The sequence below is a fragment of the Nelumbo nucifera genome, chromosome 5 (assembly GCF_055504915.1).
Source record: "Nelumbo nucifera cultivar China Antique chromosome 5, China Antique-T2T, whole genome shotgun sequence".
In the NCBI taxonomy this organism is placed as follows: Eukaryota; Viridiplantae; Streptophyta; class Magnoliopsida; order Proteales; family Nelumbonaceae; genus Nelumbo; species Nelumbo nucifera.
This window is the reverse complement of record NC_142653.1, coordinates 5,934,592-5,955,390: the sequence shown is the minus strand read 5'-3', so window position 1 is coordinate 5,955,390 and position 20,799 is coordinate 5,934,592. Positions and strand designations below refer to the sequence as shown.

The window sequence follows — 20,799 nt, the reverse complement described above, 5'->3', positions numbered from 1 at the left end:
ATTACTTATTGCTTTATTATTTTTTTATATTTTATTTAGTAAAGCCTTTATCCTAATCCGTCTTGAAAGTAGAACCAAGTTGGCCTGCAGTGCTATAAGTTGAAAACAATAGTTTTTCCCTAATTTTGAATTTTAATTAGATCCTTGAGTTACAGACTCGTACTGAAGCTAGTACTGTTGTGAAGTGACTGGGTGGACAGTTGTCTTCTCTCCTTCAAATCTATCCAAGGCCCTGAGTCTGTAAAAAAACAACCCAGTTTTGGTTATCTGACCCTTCGCACCAGTAACCACTAGATTTGCGTGTCGATAAGGGCGGAAGAAGAAGACTTTTGGTAAAAATATAAAAATAATTAAACGGTTTCGGGGTAATGAGGAAGCCATGAAAACCTATTTCGGAAAATAGGTCGGTTTGCACTTTGGAGCAGGTTTTGGTTTTTAATTGCATCGGGTTTTTTAATGGGTTTTTAAGGGTCTTAAGAAAAAGGCAGTGAGAAGAAGGTGAGGAGAAAGCAAAAAACATGGTCTTTCTCAACTACACAGATCCCTATGGAATGCAGGAAGGCTACCCAGCATTGCTTGCTAGAGCTCATTCTTTTTGTTTGGTTTAAAGGGACTTGTTTTGTTCTCTTTACAGAGCTTTTGAAAGAGAGGGAGCGAGCGGGGAGCGGAATAGATTCAAGTGGGGTTGCTTTTGAAAGATGGATACATTTCTTCCATGGGTTCTGCAGCTAGAAAACAAAAAACCCCAGATTTCAAATGGAGGGAAGCAAGAGATTTTGGAATGATTAGTTTATTCGTTTTCCAATGATTGAGTTCCCTTGCAGCAAGAGATCCTTTTAAGAATCTCCAGATGTGAGAAAAAAGAAGACTAAAGAGAGAGAGAGAGAGATAGAGAGAGAGACGGGAGGTGTGGAAGGGGGGGAGAAGGAGATGAAATCCATGAATAGTAATAACGGCAACAACAATAACTGGTTGGGTTTCTCTCTCTCACCTCACATTAACATGGAGGTTCCTTCCGACCCTCATCATCGCCATCAACAACATAATCAATCACAGGCTCCTCCTGTAGTTGTTTCTACTGCAGTGCCAACAAGCTTTTTTCTCTCTCCTCAGCTAAACAACTCTGGTATCTGTTATGGGGTTGAAGGAGAAAATGGTGGGCTCTACTCCCACTTGTCCGTGATGCCACTGAAGTCTGATGGATCTCTATGCATCATGGAAGCTCTCAGTAGATCACAGCCAGAAGGTCTGCTTCTCTTCTCCTTCATTTATCTTTTGGGTTCTATTTTTACATAGCATTGTTTGTAAACCTCTCTAGAACCTTCTTTCTTTACTTTTCTGCGTGAAGGGATGGTTCCAACTTCATCCCCAAAACTGGAGGACTTCTTAGGTGGTGCAACCATGGGAACCCATCAATACGGGAGTAATGACAGAGAAGCAGCCATGGCTCTTAGCTTAGACAGCATGTATTACCAGCAAAATTCCGAGTCCGAGACTAACAGACAACACTCTCTTCACTTTCCCCAACAACACTTTCGGCAGCAACAACAGATTCAAGTTGAACAGAACCCATATTTCTCTGGACTAACAGGCCACGAAATGTACCAGACGGCATTGGAGGAGGAACCCAAGGAGACACAGATATCAGACTGCAGTCTCCAGCTCCCTCCAATGACAGATGATGGGATCCCGGGCCTTAAGACCTGGGTTGCTAGGCACTATTCCACTAACCATGCATTGGAGCAGAAAATGACCGGGTGCATGGGTGATGATGGGGGAGGGTCTTCCTCTATCGTTACGATGGGTTATGGCGACTTACAGTCTCTCAGCTTATCCATGAGCCCTGGTTCACAGTCTAGCTGTGTTACAGCTCCACATCAGATTTCACCCACTGGAACTGAGTGTGTGGCCTTGGAAACAAAGAAGAGAGGGTCTGGGAAAGTGGGTCAGAAGCAACCCGTTCATAGGAAGTCCATCGACACATTTGGACAGAGAACGTCGCAGTATAGAGGGGTCACAAGGTGAGTTCAAGCCAATTTCTTCTTTCCATTTATTTTCTACTTTGATTTGGGTTCTCCTGTTTTGCTCATGCTGTTTTTGTACTGGTTTGTTTTATTTCATTTCTGGTTTATTGCTTGAATAGTCTCTCTTATTAGTTTTATCAATTAAGCACTGAACTAATTTATTTATCTTTTGTATCGTTCGTCCTTTTCCTTGTTTATCTTCTGCACTTGCACCTTGTTTTCTTCTTATGAATTTATTAATAAGCCTGTTTGATTTGTCTCCATCAGGCATAGATGGACTGGTAGGTATGAAGCCCATCTATGGGATAACAGTTGCAAGAAGGAAGGGCAGACCAGGAAAGGAAGACAAGGTTAGTCAGAGAAAAGGGAACACCCCATTTACAGCTTCTCTTGGAAGTATTCCTTTCCATTAGGCCTGCAAATTTTTAGACTTCTTGTGTTGTTGGCCTGACTACGACTATGAATTCTGATTTGTCATGTTCTTGCTTCTTCGGGGATGCCATTCCTATCAATAATAACGCCTTTTCAGTTTACCTGGGTAAGTCTCTTTCTTTCTTAGCGTTAACGACGCTTTTCATCGAAGACCCTATTTGGCATCTTCGTTTAGTCATTACTCATTCCTTTGTTATGAACTGCAGGGGGTTATGATATGGAAGAGAAAGCGGCAAGAGCTTATGACCTGGCGGCGCTCAAGTATTGGGGACCTTCCACTCATATCAACTTCCCTGTATGATCCTATGTCCACTGGATCTATCATATCATCAGTCCATTGATGTTTTCGAGTTACTGAAATGCAACTCCACTGTTTTTTTTCTTATTATTATCATTCAGTTGGAAAATTACCAGGAAGAACTTGAAGAAATGAAGAACATGAGCAGGCAGGAATATGTTGCTCATTTGAGGAGGTATTTCTAGTTCTTCTCCCTCTTCTTTCTGTTATGTTGCCCGTATTCCCTTGTTGCTTTGTAAAAATATCATCCTTTCTTCTCGATGTTGCAGGAAAAGCAGTGGGTTCTCGAGAGGGGCTTCAATGTACCGAGGAGTTACAAGGTATTTTGCTGGTTTTCTTGCACATCAAAACAACCATATTTCTGAAAAAGAAAGAGTTGTCCCTCTGATATATCTATATCCGTTTGCTGTGTTTACAGGCATCATCAACATGGAAGATGGCAAGCTCGGATTGGCAGGGTAGCAGGAAATAAAGACCTTTATCTTGGGACATTCAGTAAGTTGTTCCAAGCTTAATTTCTTGACAACTGGGTTTCTTTACGGGCTTATTCGCGTTGTTCTTGATGCCCTTGAGTCGTCTTCATCTCGTATTCAAAAAATCAAACTCTGAAAGTCGCAGAGAAATGCTCTCGGCGCGTAGGCCCCCTTTTTTTTGAACATCTTATAAAAACTATCTTTTTTTTTTTTCTGTCAGTTGTGATGCTTTATTAAGGCTGATAAGCAACTATGCCCAGATTGTACAAGGCTGATTTTCAGAAAGGAGGAGCTTTTTATAAGGCTTCAATTTCTTTTTTCTATCTATTTTTTTTTTTCAGAGCAGATGAAAAGAAACTGATATCTCTGCAAACCTTCCACTCATTTATGTTTGATTTAAAGCTAATTTATGAATTAATAAGGAGTAAGGACTCTTAAGTTCTCAAAATCTGAACTTTGTAGGTACCCAAGAGGAAGCAGCTGAAGCCTATGATATCGCTGCAATCAAGTTTCGTGGGGTGAATGCTGTCACCAATTTTGACATATCAAGATACGATGTGGAACGGATCATGGCGAGCAATACTCTTCTGGCGGGAGAACTTGCTAGACGAAACAAGGAGATAGAATCCAACAATGAGGGCGTCGATCACCAATCTTCGGCCCAGATTAGCAACGGGGAAGCTAGTTTATCAGAGGAGAACAGTGGAAGTGGTCCGGAGTGGAAGATGGTGTTGTTCCAGGGCTCACATCAGCAACCAACGGCATGCGTTGAGCCTCTTGATCAGAAACCCATGAGCATGGGGAATTACAGGAACCCATCTATCTCAGCGGCCTTGCATGATCTAATCGGGATCGATACGGTGAACTCACCCCAAGGAGCCGATGAGTCGGCAAAGCTGGCCACCCACTTGTCAAATTCATCCTCTTTGGTCACTAGCTTGAGCAGTTCGAGAGAAGGCAGCCCTGATAAGACCGGCCTCTCGGTACTCCTTTCAAAGCCACCTTCGGCTTCCAAGTTGATCAATAATGCTTCTACTAACCCTATGAACTTATGGATCCCATCAGCCCAGTTGAGGCCAACAATTGGCATGTCTCATATGCCATTGTTCGCTACTTGGACCGATGCCTAAACCCCTGTGTGGTAAAAACTTGTAAAGTTCTTTTTTGGCATTAGTAACGGAAGAGAAAAAAGTAGGCTGAAGAAGAAAAAAAATATATATATACACGCGGAAAGGGAGAGGAAGTTACTTCAAGTTAGAAGATTGAAATGGGGGATTAATGGAAGTTGAGGTTGTGGGACCAATTTTCTGTCTGTAACCAAAGCTTAAAGAATTTATCAGACAGTCACTTTTGGCCCATATTGGACAAAGATTTTGCAAAATGGCGGGGGGGGGGGGGGGGGGTATTTGAGGGCAACAGCAATGGTTAAATTCTATGGCAGCGAGGTGGTGTGGTGACCCATCTGCTACTTGAGGAACGAGAAGTGAGGACTGTGCCATCTTTTGGCTTTTGGGTCCTCTGCCAGGTACACAGCCAGCTCAGTGTGCTTCTCAGTAATGTAAATCCAGATGGGTCTTGCTTTCGAGGCTGATCACACCTCTCTACTGTCATGAGTTGAGTTGAGTCATCATTACCATTTTTCTGTTTTAGTTTCCTAAATGAACTTTTGTCGAGGGTTATAGGTGGATTCCCACGGCCACTTTTCTGTTTTTGGTGGGTACTACTGGTTTAATTACAAGACTTTATGACCATTCACAAATTGGATATCTGTCTGCTATTTTCATTAAGGTCCTTCCGGTTGAAAACGGCTTACTCTTTTTGGCTTAAAGCAACTAATCCCATCCTATTCTTGACTCAAGGAACAACATTGCATTGGGTATTATTGGAAATTGAAGCAATTTCTTTGTAATGACTCCGATTTTTTTTTTCCCTCTTTTGGTAATCAAAGGTGGAAGTTCTACTACCTCGGCAAATCTAGCTGAATGATATAGTAGGAATTCATTAAAAATTTACTTTTAGCCGGTACTATGGGTTATTGGTTCAAAGTTCTTACTCAATGCAGACCTCGTCATCTGCACTTGGTCGATTCAAATTGTTTAACCAAGTGTGATAATATATATACACGTTTCAATAGCTGTATTTTCCTTCATATAATGGTTGGAAGAAACCAATGACTGTATTTTCGAGTAGATGATGACGACCAGAGTTTTAAGAACCAATTTGGTTTGAGAATTCTAAATCTAATATTTGACTAATGTAGCTTTCTGAATGCTGAGGCTGTGACATTTATTTCACCGCGCATTCCCCATCCAAGTAAGGGGAATGATAGGTTGGTTGAGTAACCCTCGAGTACATTTAGGACTTGAAAAGATTGTTGGATGACATTTTTCAAAAGATTTTCAAGTATTACAACGTGCAGTGTTTGTCAAGCGGCCCAAGCTTTATTTATTTATTTGGAAAAGCTGTGTAGAGAGAGTCTAGAGACATTAATAACCTTGTATAACTCCAACTCCAGTACTAAAAATATAAAATAAAAAATAAACCGCTACAATGTGCCAAGATCAAGGAAATTAAATAAGACATCTTCTTTCAAAAAGAAAAAGAAAGAGGGCTGCTTTAGGATGGATGCGCTTGGTGTATTATTAGTAACCTTTGGGTGTGATTCAAAAGTTTTAGCGTGCATTTTTTCATACATATATTTTTTGGGGTCTTTTTTAATTAATTGCACACATTAACACTGGTATAATTTATGTTCACATAAACTCTAGTTTAAGCTAAAATTTCTTATTTCCCTCCATTCCTAAAAGTTTTTTTTTTTTTTTTCGACTCCTATTATTTTTACTTAAATCTCATATGGGATAATTACAAAAGGATCTTAATGCTTTTTATTAAGAGTGGACCTTTGCTTTATTGGGACTCAAATGGGATGTGTTTATATACATATGTGCTCTTTGGCTTGTTGTTTTGGGAACTCTTTATCAGACGTTTGCACCAAACCGAACTAGGTTGAATTATGCTTATTCGTAATGATACAATAGTTAAGTTTTAAAGTACCCTATTGAGAATGAGTTTTGGATAGACTATTGATCATCTGTATAAATCCCCTATATCTTTCCGTTTAACCTTTGTCTCGGAGTGAAATGATAGATACTAATCAAGGTAGCCGGATGGAACAAGCAATTCAATCTATCCTTCTTCCTTCCATCGGAGGGTTGTTTGCTATCTAAAAATGATTATTTTGGAGTTCTGCACTTATAGGTGGCAATTCTGTGGGTTGGGTTGGGTTTCGTTTGAGTTGAACTTCAATCTAATTCATCTAATTTCACCAATCCATTAATGATCCGGTTATATAAAATTAAATGGGTTGGATTCAACCTAATCCTGTATTGACCCAATTTAATCCACTCAAACCCATTAATCTTATATTTATGTACTTCAAAGTAAAAGTTAACTCCTTTTGACAAATAAGTTGGTCATAGTTTAGTGGCCATGTAAGTTATTATTTACACAGGTGGTAAAAGTTCAAGTCACATGCATATTACTTTTACAAGGAGAATAAAAAGCAATTAATCACTTGAAGTCTTTTGACTATGTTCAGGTCTTGAGTTTGACCGAACCACTGAGACTCAAATCGGTCAAACCAACTTGAACTATCTAACTGGATTTATTTTCAAGCTAATCACATCAAGAGTGGTCAAACAAGTTGGATTTGGACCAGTCTGCTCTGACCAAACCAGACCAGTTCAACATATGATGGGTTAGCTCAGATCGGTCCATATTGGGGTGTGCAAAGGTTTGGGATTGACCTGACGGATTCGAATCGGGTCAAGGTGGGCAGTCCAGATCGATCATTTCTGTTCAGACCAGACTAGTCTATTTTGGGTTGCACAGGTAGACATGTTCATGGGTCAGGCCGGGCTTTTGCTCTTCATTAACAGAAATTTTTCAGGCCCGATCCCGAGCTCAACCTGACCAATGGGCCTACAACTTGGGTCCGAGCCTGGCCCTCATAAAAAGCCCGAAGCCCGACCTGGGAGTTTGAGCATCGGTGCTTGAGTTTGCCTTTGGGAGTGGGAGAATGGTGCTTGAGTTCACTTGTTCCTTGGAGTTTGAGACTGAGAATGAAAATTGAGAAAGTGAGAAGATAGAAGATGAAAACAGTGCCAGCCGAAGAGAGAGAGAGAGACGACCTAGTTCTGGTGTCGTCGACTGCTGGTGCCTGAGTTCATAGAGTGAAAATGGTGCACCTGGGTTCGTTGGTTCTGAGAGTCTGAGAGTGAGAAGAAAAGTGAGAAGATAGAAGATGAAAATGGTGCCAGCCGGAGAGAGAGAGAGAGAGTAGTTCTGGTGGCGCCGGCCGCCGGTGCCTGAAGTCGTAGAGTGAAAACGGTGCGACTGGGTTCACCGGTTCTGAGAGTGAGAAACTGAGAATGAGAAGAAAAGTGAAAAGAATTTAGGGTTAGGGTTAGGCGGCTTAGGAATTTAGGGAATTTAGGGTTTAAACTATATAATAGTCGGGGTGGGCTTTTTTGACAAATTCCGAGCCCGTCTAGAAAAGAAATCGAGCGAGCTTTTAGGCTCGAGGTAAAGCCTGCAGTCTAAAACTCATGTTCAAGCCCATCCAGGGGTCGGGCCAGCCCATCGGGCTACCTGACCCATGAATAAGTCTATGCATGGGGTTCTAGACGGAGCTGGTTGGTCTAAACCGAGTCAAGTTAATCAACCTAAGTTATTTGGATCTGATTCGGATATTCAGACCGGATCGGACTAGACTGGCCAGCCCAAATAGATGAAACCTAGGTGATCGAGTCTGTTCAAATTTGAACTAGGCTGAACTGAGTGGGACTGGTCGAGACTTGGGTTGGGTTGATTTGGATTTATGTCAATTTGGGTGAAATATGTTGATTCAAGGTGAAATTAATTTTAGTTAACAATTAATAGAAATTCACACTCAAATGAAGAAAATTAAAGAATAATGGCTAAAGAATTCACACATGTACCATTTGTGGTTAACCCAATGGTTATCCATAACCCAACTCGACCCAACCCATTTAAATTAACCCAATGGGTGATCAACCCATTGCCACCCCTATGTACACTTAATTTCCATATTGGAAACAATACTCTTGGAGAGGCATGTAGAAGCTCAAATTCCCAACCTGATACAAAATGTGCTTTTTTTATTCTCATTTGCACCCTTTAGCGGTGTTGACTGATGCAAAATTTGCACCTCTCCTCCATCTTGATTCTCTCTCATATAAAGTGGAATTGTGGGATTACATCATGCTGCTTCTTAACGGTTTGTTTCTTCCTAACTTAAACGTCCCAAACAGATAACATTTCCTCCCACCATTCTCTTTCATGTAACACAACATGATAAAGTGACGACTATAAGGGTGTTTTGTTCCATGGAGACTGGATCTGCTACTCACACCTGGTGCCTCACACGCGCATCCTACCATGCATTGGGAACATCTCCCATACTTATTAGTTATTATTTATGGGAGATGTTCCCAATGCACGGTGGACGTGCCTATGAGGTGCCCATTTGTGAGGAGCTGATCTCGGTTTGGTTCTATGGACGTTTATTCAATAAATGTTGTCACATAGGCACCACTTCAACAGTACCCCTCTCTTGCTCTTTAGTATGCATCTAGAATGATAAAAGTGAATTTCGGTTTTTGTGCATGTCTACCTTTTGAGGAAGTTATTTTTTAAAGCTTCCACAAACGATTATGTATTTTTTCACGGTTACGCTGATGTGATGTCTAATAACGTCTAATTGTCGTAATGATTGTAAATATTAACTTTCTCGGTTTTGTAAACAAATAATGCACAACCGTTGAATGAAAAAACATAAAATAAACCAAACACATTATATTTTCCTGCCTATTTTACTTCTTACAAATAAACAAGATAACAAGCAAGGCCAAACCAGATTTTAGAGTACCCCATTTGGTGTGTCACGGAATCGAGAATGTGATCGGTTACTCGTGTGAATAGATACAATATGTTAAATTGGGGTTTTTACTGTTCAATCCACCCAACAAATTTTAGCTCTACCGTACCCGTTGGTGGCAACTCGGAGTTAGTATTTAGATGGAGGTATTTTAAATTTTGAATTTTTGAAGCCTGTAGTGTAATTCAGAGTTTTGAAGTGGTGCAATCTGTTTATCCCAAATTATTTTTTTACTACATGTTCTTTAGATAAACATGCATGCTTGATCTCTGATTAATGACTGATGTAATCACTCATTAATCAGGCAAACCTTTTATTCTTAATTAATGACGTGTTTGTTTGCAAATACAAATGTCAAATCTGGCAATTTATGTACCCCGATTCGTTGCTGTACCCATTTTATTATATAAAAAATTTGTGTTTGAGAAAAAATTTAAGACATTTAGGCTGTGTTTGGTTTGAAGGAAAAAGTAAGGACAGAAAGGAAAATGTAAGGAAAATTTTACAAACTTTATATAGGCTTTTCTATGTTTTCCTTCCTTCCTTCTCTGTTCCTTCAAAGCAAACATAGTCTTAACGATGAAGCCTATATTTTGTACTGATTTCAAACAAACAAGAATAAAAGTACAAAGTTACATTTTACATTTTTAAACTGAAAAAAAAAATATTAAATATTTGCATTGCAATCAAATACAACCAAAATATTAAATAATACAAATATGAGATTTGTACCAGGAATTCTTTTTTTTTTTTTCTTTTTGTGTAGAAGTACCAGTGGATTTGATGGACATAAATTTGGTAATGGAAAATTGGGGAATGAAAATCATACTTTTATCCATGTGTGATTTTCCCTTTGTCTTTCCTCCACGACCATTGTTGATAACATGCCCGTCAAAGAGGGTTTTTGTTACTGTGGTGCCAATGTGGCATCACTTCAGCAGTTCTCTTCTCATATTCTTCTTAAGCATCGAGAATAGCAAAGTGTGACTTTTTGGTTTTTTGTGTTCATTTACCGCTTGAGGTATTTTTAAAGTTTCCTCAAACGGTTAGGTATTTTTCACTGTTATGCTGACGTAATTTCTAGTGATACCTAGTTGTTATAAATGATTATAATTATTATTTTTTCTCGATTTTATAAACAAATAAAATATAAACTTTGAATGAAAAAACGTAAATGTAACTAACCAGACACATACAAAATATGGGTGGTTAAGCTAAGCTATGTTTCGGCGGTTTGCTCCGAGTTAGAACCTCTCTCTCTCTCCAATTAAATGGACTGATGAACAAATAGCCTTCAACAATCTATCAAAGTGATAATAAGAGGAAAGAAGCATTTTTTTCTTTGGTTGGTAGTTGGTACAGACCAAGTAGGAAGACTTGCTACAAATTGCCCATTGGATGCACTGCTGATGGTGGTCCCTAAATCCACTGAATAGAAGGCCCAAGCCCAAGGATCATTCCTCGCTTGGACCACCGTTTGGGTGACAAATCTGAGAACTCAACACTACAAAACAAGTTTGGACGACCTCGGTCGGGTCGGTGGGTTTTCTATATTGTCCCATGTAATGGACATGGGCTACATTAATTATATAGTTTATTGATTCTGTTCTATTCTAAAGCTGATAAATATGTTGCTGAATATATTACTTTCACACTGTGGAAGATTAATTTCTTTTGGGCCTCAAAATTACAAATAATAAGAGTACAAAACCTGGTACTTTGTATTATTTGTATGTATCTGTGTACATATTTGTTAAGAATGAGGAGAAAACAAACGGATCGAGCATTTGAAGACGATCATCGTCATCGTTCACCGGTTACGGAAGCTGAATTAGGTGGAATAATATAAAAGAAGAATGAGAAGGCCCACTTATTCCTTACGTCGATCAGGAACCATAACGTTGAGTAATTATTACTGATGAGCACCACCATCATCGTCGTCGTCGATTTTTTCTCTGTATTGCACTTGACAAAATAAGCACAGAAAGAAGATAAAATGGTTGATAAACGTTTTGTTTGAAAGGGAAGGAAGTGGCCAAGTGGGATGGGATTGTTTTTTTTGTTTATTAGGTGGAATCTTGTTGGTGGGCCACAGTCGGAATACAATATCAAAGCTGGAGCCTGGATGGGTAATAGAAGCAGGTGCACAGCTGGTGCTGGTGGGCCACCAATTGCAGAACCTGAGGTAAGAAGTAAGAACCTCGATGTGCCCAATCGCCACCAAACCTTTGCTTTGCACAGGTGTCAACCTTGAATCTTGGAATGAAGGCGGGAGTCGGGTATCATCATCATCATCATCATCAAACTCTCAATCCCCTGTATCCTTAAAATTAATTATTTGATTCTGGGTGGTTCTTTCAAGTTTCATCCATGCATCTATAATTCTCTTATATCTAGAGTAATGGACTACGAAAAGGAAAAATAAAAAAATATTGTAAAAGAATGGAAAGCAAAAGAAAGCTAGAAAAGCGAAGGGAGAAGGGAAGCGCATAGGCACTAGGCAGTATAGGAGAGAAGAGGAAGTGTGGAGTGTGGGTGGGTGGGAGAAGGACGAGTTGTCGACCTCGAACCAGACAAACTTTACAAGACAGTACGGAAGGGTGCAGGGTGCAGGGTGCAGCTGACAAAATGGAACGACACGTCGCTGTCAACATATCTATTTCAGGATACTGGGCCTATAGGCCTCGTGACTTTTAACCGGGACCTATATGCCACGTGGACTACCATTTCAGGTGTATGTCGTGTTGACTGCTATAGTTTGACCATTTACAGCTATCTCCGAATCTCTCTCTAGATCCGCTAATCAATTTCATCATTATTGCTACGTCCTTAGTCTGACATGGCTACTTCTACTTTTTCTTTTTCTAAATGACCACGTTACCCTTCTTCGAGGCTTCAAACTTCAGAATTAAAAGTTAAAACTTAAAAACCACTATTGACAATTAACTGTAAAACTAAAAAGCATGGAGATTGGACAGTTACTAATTCCCGGTTACACTACATACATCCTTTCATCCTTTGTTTGCTTCACCGACTTTCTTGGACAATAGTAATACACTCAAAGCAGCACCTATGTCCTCCGCTCGTTGGGCCGGCCCAGAGCTTGAACGGCTTGCCACTCATGTATTTGATAATTTATTAATATTTCCGAAGAGAATTATAAACTCAAAAAAAAAGTTAATTACTTAAAACTAATTAAGAGTAAAAAATGCCATTAGCTGTTGTTAGCATGCACTTTGATGTTACTAGAGAAAATCCTTAAATCTTGGTATTTTAATGAAACTAAGAAAGAACTTATTGGTATTTGGGAAACAAGTCTTTAAATAAGTGATTTTTTTAAAAATAAGGGCTTATTTTTTAAGTTCAAAATTTATAGTTTTTTAAGTGATAAGTACTTATTCAAATTTTTTCTTTCAAAGTTATCCCTAGCTGAATTTTAAAATACCACTTATAAAATTATTTCTAATTGAACTTTATGAAAGCACTTTTACAAAAAAGCATTTTATAAAAATACTTTTATGAAAGTACTTTATAAAAGACTTATAAAAGTACTTTTGTAAACGTGTTTTGTAAAAGTGCTTTCATAAAAGTGTTTTTTTGTAAAAATGCTTTCATAAAAATATTTTTATAAAAGTGCTTTCAAAGGGTATATTTTAAAATTTTAAAAGAAAATGGAAGACAAAATAGTCACAAATGCTTATTTAAGTGATTATTAAAGAAAAAGACTACCAAACACCCAATATAAAATTAAGTACTTATTTTAAAAAATAAGTAATTAAAAAAATTGGATGCCGAATATAAATAAGTGTTTATTCAAATAAGAACTTGTTTTAAGCACTTATTCAATAAACACTCCCAAACATGACCTAAAAAACCCAATGACAAAAAAGAGGAGGGACAAGTGGCGGTGAGCTAGAGAACCTGTACAACTGTACAAAGGTCATTCCAAAGAAAACAAAGAGATTGAGCTTCTATTCGTTCCTCATCTCTTCTTCACATTCCTCCCCTACCAACCATTCTCTTGAACTCAATAACATACGTGAGAGTGGAAACGTCCGATTGAACCCATCAATTTTTGTTAATTGATTCATTACCAATTCAGGGAATAAAATGAAATAATAATGACTTTCATCCAGTTTTTCTATATTTCTAGTCATGTATATATAAAATACTAAAAAAACTACTTTCTTACTACATTTTCATATTTTATTATTAAACCAAAATAATTCATGAAACAAATCTATATTAACTAAATTAATAAAAACAAAGAAAACCTAATAACTCATGAAAAGAAGAAATGGTTCATTTAAATTTTTACATAAGAAGAAAATTGATTTACCCCATGTATTAGTGGATAAATATAGTTTTTTACATTAGTTTCAGGTCAAGTTAGGGTTCATATTTAGGTTGGCCTAATCCAATTTATCTAATTTATACCCCTACTTTATAAAATAGATTCAAAAAGGATTAAGAAATATTTAAGAGGAAGAGGGAGATTTAATGAGTTGGGGAGATATTATAAATAATGACTATATAGCGGAGAGAGAGAAAGACCTTATGAAGACCTACCAGGTCTTATGAGAGGAGGTATGCAGGAGGTATATGTGAGATCTAATAAGAATGATCTTGTTAGATTGTGTGTATAATTCACATATAAATAGGATGTTTAGATTCTTCATTTCTCCTTTTTCTATTCCTTTCCTTTGATCAAATGGGGGAATTGTTGCTCAAATAATGTTGGTGGGCAAGTAGCAATTAGAGGCACATAGTAATCCCATTGAAGGGAGTTCGGCTTCGGTCCAGGCACCCTCAGGCACCGTTTGCGCAATTGGAGGACGCGCCGATTCGTGTAAACGGTTGAAGCATGCGAGGGATGCTTCACGCCGTTAGTGACTCGTTCTCTCCCTTGACTCTTGAGTGTCACTGGCGGACTTGCTTCTCCCTCTCTCTCCCCCATCCACCCGGCGGCGGCTTAACATCCATTACCGGGGAGAGAGAGGGAGAAGCAAGTCCGCCACTCGTCTACTCCCTGTAGATTCAATGGCTTCTCTATGTTGGTCGCTGGGGCCGTTGGCTTCGTGGGTACCCACTGCTCAACCCACCATTGTCTGGGCATCGTCTAGCTCCGTCTACGGCCTGAACACCGATAACCCATTTTCTGAATCCCACCGGACAGACCAACCGGCGAGTCTGTACGCCGCAACAAAGAAAGCTGGCGAGGAGATAGCTCACACTTACAATCACATCTACGGTGTCTCCATTACAGGACTCCGCTTCTTCACCGTCTACGGCCCGTGGGGACGACTCCACATGGCTTACTTCTTCTTCACTAAGGATATTTTTCAGGGCAAGCCCATTACCATTTATCGAACACAGGACAATAAGGAAGTCGCCCGAAACTTCACTTACACCGACGACGTCGTGAAGGGATGCCTTGGCGCGCTGGACACGACGGAAAAGAGCATGTGAAGGAATGCCTTAAGCTAAACATAAAATAAACAACTTTCACCAGAAAGTATTCCCTTCCCTTTTTCAGTTTTTCCGATCTTGCACAAGAGCTTACCTAACAGAGAATGAGGTCAAAGTATTTGCGACAAAAAAACCTATAAAATAGAGCAAAAGAATTTTCGAATTTTTGTTCCTGTGTTCGGTTTAAAATCTAAGCTAGGAGTTCGATTCTTGAAAATTTCGGTCACTTCTGATTTTAAATAGAGAGCATAAAGATTGAAATCCTTGTTATTGTAACAGGAAAATTTGGATTAACACTCCAAGAAATAGACGTCGGCAATTGGACCGTAGAAAATAGGGATTTTGATCTTCCATCACGAGCAGAAAAGAAGAATAAAGAAGCTTAGAGATCAAAGTTTATTAGTGGTTGAAGTGAGAATTACAGAGATGGGATCATTCATGGGTCACGTTCTGCTGGGGACGTTGTTTCTTCTGGTTGGGGTCTGGCACATATGGAGCTCGATGGTGAGGTAGGTGAAAGAACCCTAAAGGGTTCAGGGTTAGGGTTTGGAACCCTAAAGGGTTCATCAAGGTCGGGGCAAGGTGGAGACTTCTTCACTCTCCATCCCCAACTCCATCCGGGTTGGGGAGGCTAGGTAATCAATGGGAATGAGGAAAATTGTCATCCCTATTTAGCATTTCAATTGGATTCTTATGATAAATTAGATTGTGAGGTTGGAAATTTGGATGTTGTGCTTGAGATGAGCAGAACATTCAACCTAGAATTGGCTTGCTTACAACAATGCATTGATATAGCCTCTAAACACATTTTTAAAAGCCCAGTAAACCGAATTGTTTACCAAATGGTCTTTGTCTTTAAAGACAGGACCCTAAAAGCCCAATATGTTTTTTGTTCATCTAAGTTATTGAATGATCTTTCTAAAAAGACTTACCAAACAACACCTAAATTTATCTAAATGACAAAATGCCACTTGAAATTTGTTGTTCGCCATGTCATATGTAAAAAAGGCTATGTAACCAATCAAGAGTCCTTGCACATGAGACCATTCATGGAACATTGACATGTTCATTCGTCACACAGCATGGCAATCGAATTTAAAAGAACGAGATCGTGATTTGAATCATGTAAAATCTGCTCCACTTGTAGTCCTAACCACGTGTGCCAAATCCTTTTCACGTTTGCTGGGCACACCTCCCCAATCCCCACACTACCATCCATCTAATCAGACCACATGCATCCACCACCCACCAGGAGTCCGAATCTGCTCCTCGTAAAGCACTCCTCATACCGGTTTTACAACCACATCCCACCGTGTATTGGAACCATCTCCCCATGAATGCTGATGTACGGCCAGGATATGCTATGAGTCGATGTGAAGAGAAAATCTCAATTCACCCACCAGTGGACATGGTATCTCGACATTTCTTTGTAACCCTATTGGTGAAGCTTATTTCTCAACAAGACCACAAGTGTTGAGATATAAGCTTCACCAACAGGGCTACAAAGAATTGAATATCTCAAAAGTTCCTTGTAATCCTGTTGGTGAAGCGTATATCTCAACACTTGTGGTTTTGGGAGTGCAGAAAGATGTATGGAATCTCTACAAAGTACAATCATGAGGAAATTGACAATTGAGTGGTGGCAAAGTTGGTACTTTAGTTGATTTCACTTCAAGAAAAACAGTCTAAACCGGCGGACCATCGCCATAGAACTAAGGTGACGGTCTCTGGTCCGCCAGCTAAGTTGGTGTTGCCTTTGCTGAAGACCGCCGCCTAAGATAATTAAGACTGCCGCCTTTGGTTGCTGGTTTAAAGCAGTTCAACCACCTCTAAGGCGGTGGTACTGCTTGCTGTCTTAGCATCGTCAAAAGCAACAGTTTGGACTGTCAGCTTAGATGTTTTTGACCGCCGCCTTAGTTCGTGCCAAACAATTTAAATGGTGGTCCGGACCGTCACCTTAAATATTGCCGACCTCCGACTCATATTTTGCCAACTATTGCCCAATCCTTGTATACGGTAGTCTAGACCATCGCCTTAGTTCATGTTTATGGCTATACTGGCGGTCTTCCGGCTTAGATTTTTTTCCTTTTTAATGTTCTTATTCCAAACTAAGGCAACGAAAACTCTAAGGCTCAATTTAGATTTGTTTCATTTTTATGATATGAGAATCATATCATAAAGCCAAAACTTTAAGGCTCAGTTTGGAAAGAGTACAAATACAAATATGTACAATACAAATATATACAAAATACAATGTTTTACACTTTGCATATGTATTTGTACTCCTTTCAACCTAAGCCTAAGAAAACAAAAAATTTTAATCTAGATTAAAAAGCTGCATCCTAAGTATTTCTCTTGATAACAAATCTAATCCAATTTAACATCCTAATTAAGACAAAAAAAAAAGAATCAGCAGAAAAGTTTTCAATATCATGGTGTGGGTCACATTTTTTTAGATAAAATAGATTGTGAATTATCAATTAAGTTCAAGTCTCTAAAATCAAATAAAAAAATCCAACCTAAATTTACCCTATAAATAGTGGGTCCAATTCCCAAACGAATACAACTAGCTAGGTATAGATGTTTCATACATTATCCACTCCAAACAGTTCGGCAACAAAGCATCCATATTTTAAGACCAAGATCTTCAAGTACCCAAGTGCCCTCATATGTAACCTTTAATCAATTTGAGTGGCAAGAAATGCCAAAATCATCAAAGGATATATTCAAAACAATATAAAAATGATGTTAGCCCATATCGAAGCTGAATAACTATTGATTGCAATGGGCTGGAAATATATCTCATGGGTTTATGGATAAGTCAAACATATCACCTCAAACTACCAAAAGTCATTTGGAAAACCTCTACAATACCATTACAATCAACATATCTGCAGCCTCTAAGAATAATAAAGCACTTGACTTAAAAATCATAGCTAACATCTCTCACCTCAAATCCAGTCTTTGCGACTTGATATTGGATTTTACAACTTACTACTGAGAGAGTTGACACTCTAAAGACCTATAACTTCATGATGGAAGAGACTGACCATAGGAAGCAACAACAAATAAGATAGACACATCAAAAAGCATCTAATATGGGGGCCTAGGTTGTTGATCAAGAAGTGTTTCAAATTTGATCATTGTTGAAAATTTTGGATTGGAATCCATTGATAAACAACCATTAAACATACCTAAATTCATAGATAAATGAATGCTAGATTGCAATCCATTTAGAAGTAGAAGCTACCAAAGAAGAAATCTATTCTCTCAATCTTCTTAAATCAGTCCGTCCCAAATGATACTAAATAAGGATGTCCACTTCCATTAGATTGCAAAAAACTTCTCAAACTTTTCAAAAACTCCCAAAATAATAATAGTAACTGATGTAACCGTTTTCGGTCACGTACCATTTTTTGGGATGTGTAAAATTTTTTGGCTAAGTACCTCGTGTTTGACCTGGTGTTGACGTGCCTTGGTGATGAGCTACTTGGTGGCAAACTTCCCGGGGGAGAACTGCCTGGTGATGCTTTCTAGTGGCGAACTGCCTAGTGGCAAACTGCCTGGTGGCGAACTGCCCGGTGGCGAATTGCCTGGTGGCGAAATGCCCGGTGGCGAACTGCCTGATGGCGAACTGCCTGATGGCGAACAGCCTGGTGGCGAACAGCCTGGTGGCGAACTGCCTGATGGCGAACTGCTTGGTGGCGCTGCCTGATGGCGAACTGCCTGGTGATGAACTGCCTGATGGCGAACTGCCTGGTGACGAACTGCCTGATGGCGAACTGCCTGGTGGCAAACTACCCGGCGGCAAACTGCCCGGCAGTGCTACCTGGTGGCGAACTACCTGGTAGTGCTCCCTGATGGCGAACTCGTCACTTGACTTGCTCCTAGGCGGTCTGCAACTCAAAGGATGGTGGAGCTCCCTGCTGTAGCGCTACCCGACTACCCCCTGCGTGAGGTGATTTTCTCTCATTTGTAGACGGCAGGAGCTGAGGGACCTGCAGGAACTGAATCAGAGGACCCGGGGGTATTTTCCCGGCGGGGACTCTCCGATGCCTAAGTTAGCATTCTGATTACAGAGGGCTTGGAGAGAAATGAGAGAGCTAGAGAGCGGGGGTTACCATACTCTTTTTTCTCCTCCTTTGGCTTTGGGGGTTGGAGTCCTTATATAGTGGTGCCCTCGCGGGTTAGGTGGGTAAAAAAGCCTTCAAATGGTAAGACGTCATATCCTGTCAGAACCAAGGTACGGTGATGAACTCCTCGAGGTTGTCAGGTCGGCGCCTGTCAGTCGACGGGTCGGTGTCCGGGCCAGGTTGCCAGGCCGGCACTTGTGTCTGTCGGCGGGTCGGTGTTCGGGCCAGGTTGCCAGGTCGGCGCCTGTGTTAGTCGACGGGTCGGTGTCCGGGCCAGGTTGCCAGGTCGGCGCTTGTGTCAGTTGGCGGGTCGGTGTCCGGGCCAGGTTGCCGGGTCGGCGCCTGTGTCAGTCGGCGGGTCGGTGTCCGGGCCAGGTTGCCAGGTCGGCGCCTGTGTCAGTCGGCGGGTCGGTGTCCGGCCAGGTTGCCAGGTCGGCGCCTGTGTCCGGGTCAGGTCATCAGGTCGGCGCCTGTGTCTGGGTCAGGTCATCAGGTCGGCGCCTGTGTCCGGGTCATGTTGTCAGGTCGGCGCCTGCGTCCGGGCCAGATTGCTAGGTCGGCGCCTGTGGCAGGTTGATCCGGCCAGGTCGCGCCAGGCCAGCCAGACCGGTGCCCGGGGGGGACCAACTTGGTAAGTTGTTGCCTGGGGGCTTGCCTAGTTGTCACGAGGTGCCACGTGTCGCAACATCATTGGAGGGCCAAATCTGCCCTCATCAATTGCCCCCCACTCCTTCCTGAGCTGAGAGTAACTCAGCGAAGGGAGTAGATTTCTTTTGGCCCGTAAGTCGACGAGTTAGTAAGTTTTGATCCAATTCCTTAGGCTTTGGGAGCTGCCTGTATGTGGCGAGCTACCAGTAAGACGAGGGGGTCTCCGCCGGTTTCAGTAGTGTAGCCCTTAGGCTCTGGGGCAACTTATAGTTCACTTTTGCTGATTTTGTTCCTATTGAGAAAGCGATTGGATATTTAGCAACAGTGTGGCCTGCAGGCTTTGGGAGTGACTCATAGTCTACTCTTTTTTACTTTGCCCGTGCCGGAGAGGCGACCGGGTCTTAAGCAGTAATGTGGCTCGTAGGCTTTTGGGAGTGACTCGTGGTCTACTCTTTTTTGACTTTGCCCGTGCCGGAGAGGCGACCGGGTCTTAAGCAGTGATGTGGCCCGTAGGCTTTGCCTGTGAGGTGTCGAGCTATGATTGTGCTGCATCAGCTTCGTAATGCCGGTCTCCGACTCCTACAAGAAGCTGCTAGGGCTCGACCTTCGGGGGCAGCACTACTAACTTTAGGTTGCCAGCTCACACGGGAGCCTTGGAAGGCTCGACCGGTAAAGGCACCTATGTAGTCTGTTGGCTGTCAACTCCCGCAGAAGCCACGGAGAGCTCATCTTTGTAGGGGGACCTTGCGGAGAGGACTGATGAGGCATCATCTGAATCGAAAGTAAGGTTGGTAGAGCTACTTAGTCTGTTAGCCCCCTGCATAGTTTTTGGGTTCATAAAAAATGTAAACTATAAAGTGATATCTTCAAAAAAGTGAGGACTTAGCTTTGGTAGGATGAGAACTTAGCTTTTGTAAGATGAGAACTTAGCTTTTGTAGGATGAGAACTTAGCTTTTCGTAGCGTATTCCCACAGACGGCGCCAATTGATGTAACCGTTTTTGGTCACGTACCATTTTTTGGGATGTGTAAAATTTTTTGGCTAAGTACCTCGTGTTTGACCTGGTGTTGACATGCCTTGGTGATGAGCTACTTGGTGGCGAACTTCCCGGGGGAGAACTGCCTGGTGGCGAACTGCCTGGTGATGCTTCCTGGTGGCGAACTGCCCGGTGGTGAACTGCCTGTTGGCGAACTGCCCGGTGGCGAACTGACCGGTGGCGAACTGCCTGATGGCGAACTGCCTGATGGCGAACTGCCTGATGGCGAATTGCCTGGTGGCGCTGCCTGATGGCGAAATGCCTGGTGACGAACTGCCTGATGGCGAACTGCCTGGTGGCGAACTGCCTGGCAGTGCTCCCTGGTGG

General features: G+C 41.2%; 1 protein-coding gene and 1 pseudogene across 1 annotated transcript; both read left to right on the top strand.

Annotated features, from left to right (window-relative positions):
- Positions 1-307: 307 nt before the first annotated feature.
- Positions 308-4,585, top strand: LOC104609075 (AP2-like ethylene-responsive transcription factor ANT). The gene is made up of 9 exons (XM_010275290.3): positions 308-1,246; positions 1,349-2,021; positions 2,292-2,374; positions 2,554-2,562; positions 2,663-2,751; positions 2,856-2,929; positions 3,024-3,074; positions 3,173-3,249; positions 3,690-4,585. Exons 1-9 carry the CDS (start codon positions 931-933, stop codon positions 4,355-4,357), a joined length of 2,040 nt encoding a protein of 679 aa, XP_010273592.1. The 5' UTR covers positions 308-930; the 3' UTR covers positions 4,358-4,585.
- Positions 4,586-14,226: 9,641 nt separating this feature from the next.
- On the top strand, positions 14,227-14,655 carry LOC104609084 (UDP-glucuronate 4-epimerase 6 pseudogene; annotated as a pseudogene).
- The last annotated feature ends 6,144 nt before the right edge of the window (positions 14,656-20,799 follow it).